The following is a 5,934-nucleotide window of genomic DNA, read 5'->3' as shown; positions in this document are numbered from 1 at the left end:
TGGGAGTCTTTGCTCTCTTCTATACCTATTATCCTTAGATTTGGTCTTTTCATTATTTCTTGGATTTCTTGGATGTTTTGGACTAGGAGTTTTTTGCTTTTTGCATTTTGACTATTGTGTCAATGTTTTCTATGGTATCTTCTACCCCTGAGATTCTCTCTTCAATCTCTTAAATTCTGTTAGTGATCTTGCATCTATGACTCCTGATTTCTTTCTTTGGTTTTATATATCCAGGGTTATTTCCTTATTGTTTCTATTTCCATTTTGTTAGATTATGTCTTTTTTGAAGGGGAATTCAATACATTGATATTAAGATATATTAGTAATCACTGATTGTCATTTACTGTTATTTTGATATTGGTGGTGTTAGAAGAACATATAAAAATCTGAACAAAGCTAGAGGTATCCATAAGTATCACTTAGAGATAATGGACCTAAATGTCCCTGTGTGAGTGGGAAAGATTGTATACATATAAGATGAGAGGTCACTGAGGTTTAATTCGAAGGATATAGGACCAAAGAAAGACTGATTCTGTACTTCTATAAACCAGGTAAATTCAGAGGATAAACATTGTTAAAGAAATTTATTCATTTAGAATAAAATAAATAACATATAAAGGAGTAGTGGAGCATAAAAAAGCTGTGGATCTATGTTCCTCAAATGCACAAGTACATCGGAAATCATGTGCAAAGTCATCTTACACTACCAAAGATGTATACTCCTATACTGTCTCAATGCTAAGATTTCAATTGAGGTTGAGGCAAGTGCCATGTCCACATGCTGACAGCTAATTTTGACACTATGGTTTAACAAATACCAATCTTTATATTTAGTAAATTTGACTCCTTCATCTTACCTAATTTATTCAGGCCCATGGTAGAAAAGGAATGGGTGTTAGCAAAGATGGTTTTAGTGGTCTTATTCCAAGGGCATAACAATAGATTTGCGGCTTTGTATTTCTTTTGTAATGTAGAGTCTTAGGAGGAGAGGGTTTCTGCTCTGGATTCTTCTTGTTTGGGTGGTCCTTTGGGTTTTAGGAAGAAGAGACAGGTTCCATTGGAACATTTAGTATTTTTCCTAACCTCTGTCGATTTTTCAGATCATTTCCAGCAGTGTCAAAAGGCTCTTGATTCTCTACAAGGAGTGATTGCTGCTGTTTCTGTTCCTGTTCATTCCCAGGGTTTGCAGAAGGCGCTTCATTTGCTGCTGGAGTTGATTCATGCTCTTGAACATTCCCTGAATTTACATCAACAGAAGGGAGATCTGAATCTGAGTCCTGGGTTTGTTGCACAGAATCTGCATAGAAAAAGACAGAAGAGATGAGTACATTGATAAAGAACTTTCCTCTTTTTGTCCTCTGACATAATCAAACAACCCTTTCTCTGAGAACCTGTCTCCCAGACATCCTCATTCTTGGCTTTCTAATTCCACATTCCAAAAATACAGAGGGCTTTGTTTTTGTAATTCTGGCACAAGTATGTGCCATAAACTCTGGCGAACAGAAAGGTTTAGACCATTATTTATCACATTAGGTATTTCCAAAGTCAAGATAGAAATAATGGAAAAATCACCTTAACATCAGGAAAATTGCAAGTTGTACTTTGGAGAACTATATAAATTCTCTACATGTACAAAGAGTTTGAGTTAGAGTTTGTCATTTGTATAATGAAATATAAGTTAGCTGTTCAATGCCGATACACTTCTATACTAAAAAGGACTAACAGTAATGGTGTTCAGAAAACACAATAAATACCTAGGGACAATTTGCTTCTGTTTTTCCTTTAATCAAAGGCAGTTACCTAGTAATAGGAAGGAAAGTGAAACCAGGAAAAAACAACAACCCCATCTTGTTCATGAAACTCTATTATGAGCAGGAACACCAAGGAAGAATGAAATGATGAATTCTCTCAAAACCAGAGAAACCATTTATTGAGGCACTTATGGTTTCTACCTCATCTCACGCTGTAGATTTCAGGTGTGAAGCAAACAAATCTCTCCTTCATTCTCTCCTCAATCATGTCTCCATCATCAGTTGGGGAATATTTATTTTCATGCACAGATAAAGTAATATTTACTCATCTGTAAGACAAGTATATGATGTGACATCACACTGAAACAGTTGAACAGCATACAAGGATGTGGCATAAGTCTTTACCTGGGTGTTGTTGGACATCAGATGTCTCAGCATTGTTGATCTCTATAAATAAAGTATAGGATAAAGGGAAATATCACACTACAGTCAGTCAGAGCTTACACAGGTCCTACAAAAAAGTGACTTACATTGTCAAACGTCAAAGCATAACTATCTGAGATGTTTCTGGAAAAGTACAGCTATGCAAGAACATGGGTGATTTCCCTGTGTATTTACCCTTCAGAACAAAACATAAAGATCTTTTTAATTTGTCCAGAATAACTGCTATCAAACAGCTATCTATTTGAAATAACACTACATTTTCAAAATTATGCTGCAGAGTACACCTTGAAAATATGTCCCTCTCAATTATTTCTTTAATAACCCTTAATATAAGTAGTAGACAAATCCCTGAGTACCCATGTTAAAATAGTACATGATCTGCCTATGATTCAAGAAGTAGGTTAAGTAAAATATATAGAGTTGGATCTGATAATTCTAAGTCAGTAGCTGCAGCATTAAATTTATTCTACATTTCTGTACTTTGAATTAATCCTGGCATGTTTGTCTGTATCATGTTTCTGGCAACCACTATGCAGCAAAGCTGGCTGCTCCCAAAATTTGTTTGGACTATGAAAATATTCCCTAAAATCTGTCCTTTTTATCATGGTTTTTTTATATTGTTCAGATGGCTCTCCTAAACACAAATGGGCCATCATATTCTCTTTAGGAATTTTATGGATTTAATATAGAATATTAAGTAAAAAACATGTTACATGCTAAAGACAATGTTTCCAACCTTTAACACAGAAACATTATGGGTATCTTTTCTTCTCACCCATGTCTGTCATTTCTCTCCTCATTTCTCTCCTCTTTTCCTCGAATGTCTCCAGATTCCACCCTGTAATACTTGGTACCTTGATCTCTTCTCTGAGCTGAGCTCAGGGCCAGCAATTCTGCTGTGAGCAGGACCACAAGCATCTTGGAGGAGGCTCTGGATTTTTCCAAATTATGTCCTGAAACATGCTCAGTCATACTTTTTATAAAAACAAGACAAACAAAGGTATCTTTGAACATCAACTGGGTGACCTTGCTCCATTATTTCTCTCTGGGGCAATAGCACAGCTGGGTGGAGTGTGGGAAAATTTCAATGTGCCTTAACTATAGGAGTAACACCTAATATGGTGTTGGTATTAAAGGACAATTGTCTCTTTACAGCCAAGTATTTTTCCATGGTTTGTATTTACCACATACTCAATCTACTCAAGACATGTAAGACCTTTAGGTTATTTTCCTTCCTAGCTATTGTGTCTAAGGTGACAGTGAACATGAGTTCATATCTGAAGAGAAGCAAGTTGGGTCCTTTGGCATATAATAAGGAGTGGTGAATCTGGGATATGTGGTAAATGTTTTCTTTAGGTTTTCATAATTCCTGATCCTTATTTTCATACTGATTTTCTATTTTCCTCTTCCACAAAAATGAATGGAGGCTCACTCTTAAACATCTGCGGGATACAATGTCTGCTCACTTTGGTCTTCACAATTCTGACTGGTGTAACATGAAAACTCAATGTACTATTAATTTGAAATTCTCTTCCTTCTTACAATTTTAAACACTTCCTTCAATGTTTATTTGTCATTTTTATTTTGTCTTTTTGAATCCTCTCTATAGGTCCCTTTTCAGTTTTAGTTTGACCCATTTGCTCTATAGGTTGTCTTTTTGTTCTGACTTCCCTGTGTATTCTGGATATTGATCTCTTATCAGAAGTATAGCTGGAAAGGTTTCTCTACCACCCCATGGCCTGTTATCTTTCCTGGACTGATTATTTCATTAGCTGCACAGATTTTTACTTTTATGTGATCCTGTTTGTCAATTTTACCCTTAAGTCCTATCCAAATGAGGTCTTAGTCATTTAGGATTGCCTGTGTTTTCTTATAATAGTTTCAGGACCTTAGGTTTCACATTAAGATCTTTCACACATTTGAATTTTATTTTTTGGGTAGAGTGGTAAGTATGGATATTATTTTTCTGCATATGAACATTCAGTTTTCCCAGGATCAATTTGGTGGATGCTGCCTTTCCTGCATTGTCAAAATTTTGCAACTATATCAAACATCACATAACTCTAGATATACATGCTCAAGTATTGGTCTCCTTTTCCACTACATTAATCCAAGTACATGTGTTTGCTATTATCATAGTTTTTTGAAAGTATACTTCTAAAACATGCTTGAAATCTGATATGGTAGTCACCCCAAAATTATTTGATTCTTAGAGTAGCTTTGATCATCCAGAGTGTTGTTTTTTTCTTTAGATGAAGTTTATGATATTAGACAACTTCTGTGAAGATTCTCATATGTATTTGCATTGAAATTATATTGAATCTCAAAATATTGTTAGGACACACATGCTACAATATTAATGATACCACAGCATGGTCATGGGAGTTCCTTTACCCTCTGGTGCCTTTCTACATCTCTGAAGAGATTTGTCACTTTCAGTGTAGAAAATTTTTCACATCTTTGGTTAGGTTTCCTTATAGATAGGTTTTGATGCTGTTGTCAATACGAATATTTACATTTTTCTTAAGCAGTATAGTTGTAGTTTGTATATGGAAAGGGTAGTAGTTTGTTTCCTCAGTTGATCTTGTTTTCTAGCTCAATGATGAAAGCATTGATCATTTCTCAATGTTTTAGTAGTTAACTAAATGGACATGGAAAATGTTACCATGAATGATGTTACCTAGGTACGGTAAAGCACATGCTCCATGCTCTAGTTTGTCTATATTTCATAGCTGTGAATCTTAAGAATTTTGTGTATATCATTGAGTAGCTATGGAAGTAAAATAACAACCATTTGATAGAGGAAAAAAAGTTTTAAGGAAGGCCATGTTAGAACAAAAGTGCTATGAGTAATGATGGGAAATAAAGGAAAAACATTAAGTGGTAAGGAGTGCCTAATAGAAGTGGAGGGAATAGAGGTAAATAGCACCATGCATGTTTGAGCAACAGTAGGGAGATATCTGTTTACTTTTATTGAAACAGAATATATCTATATCTATATCTATATCTATATCTATATCTATATCTATATCTATATCTATATCTATATCTATATCTATATCTATATCTATATCTATATCCACAAAGTACAGGTATACTCTAAATTAAATATAGTACTTGGCTGATAATACTTCATACAAGCAGCAGAGACTACCAAACAAAACAGTACAACTGGACATGGTAAAATCCCCATAGTTTGGTTAGTTCAGGACACAAACAAAACAATATCAGTGTTGTAATTGTCTCTGGTTGCATCCTATAGCTTCACTGTAAGAGACTGTTATAAAGATACTACATATTTTGAGCATATTATATGGAAAAATAAACCTGGAACCATCCTGGAAAACTCCAGCATGAAAAATACCTCCTATAGCTTCCCAAAGTTTCTGAGAAGCTTGATAAATAAGAAAAGCAGTCAACAGTCTCTATAAAGAAAACCAATTACTGCCACTCTCCTAAAGCAGTATAGTCTCTAACTACATCCTAAACTCCCATACTTCCCCTTGCCAAAGTGAATGTGTATTCTGAAGCGAAGACGCTAGCACTTGGTAAATCTACTCCAGTTACACCTTTATAGTTCTTTCTATACTTAAGGGCTTCAAGGGGGAAAGAAAGGGTGCTTGTCACTGGGAGTTTCTTCTACTGAATGCAATTGAACAGTAAGTATGGTTTGTCTAGATACTAAATTGGTAGAAAAAATGGCATGAGTGGTCTTCTTTGGGCAGCTTAGGAAGGCTCC

The 5,934-nt window shown here is 35.1% G+C and overlaps 1 protein-coding gene across 1 annotated transcript; it reads right to left on the bottom strand.

Moving 5' to 3' along the window:
• Positions 1 to 866: 866 nt before the first annotated feature.
• LOC100363344 (SMR2 protein-like) lies at positions 867 to 3,113 on the bottom strand. Its single transcript, XM_002729415.2, has 4 exons — positions 3,050 to 3,113; positions 2,157 to 2,198; positions 1,112 to 1,297; positions 867 to 1,012 (listed from the first exon to the last, which is right to left on the bottom strand). The coding sequence occupies exons 1-4, from the start codon at positions 3,111 to 3,113 to the stop codon at positions 867 to 869; spliced, it is 438 nt and encodes a 145-aa protein (XP_002729461.2).
• Positions 3,114 to 5,934: the final 2,821 nt, after the last annotated feature.

This window comes from Rattus norvegicus, chromosome 4, assembly GCF_036323735.1.
Source record: "Rattus norvegicus strain BN/NHsdMcwi chromosome 4, GRCr8, whole genome shotgun sequence".
Classification (NCBI taxonomy): domain Eukaryota; kingdom Metazoa; phylum Chordata; class Mammalia; order Rodentia; family Muridae; genus Rattus; species Rattus norvegicus.
Note: the sequence above shows the minus strand (reverse complement) of the source record. Positions and strands in the feature narration are given on the sequence as shown.

Bases quoted from the DNA above. Each gene is read 5' to 3' on its own strand.
- LOC100363344 (XM_002729415.2), bottom strand. From the start codon at position 3,113: ATGCTTGTGGTCCTGCTCACAGCAGAATTGCTGGCCCTGAGCTCAGCT. The intron at 2,199-3,049 runs GTACCAAGTATT...CTTTATTTATAG, and splicing joins AGCTCAGAGAAGAGATCAAG to AGATCAACAATGCTGAGACA. The intron at 1,013-1,111 runs CTGGAAATGATC...ACCACCCAAACA, and splicing joins TCAAGAGCCTTTTGACACTG to AGAAGAATCCAGAGCAGAAA.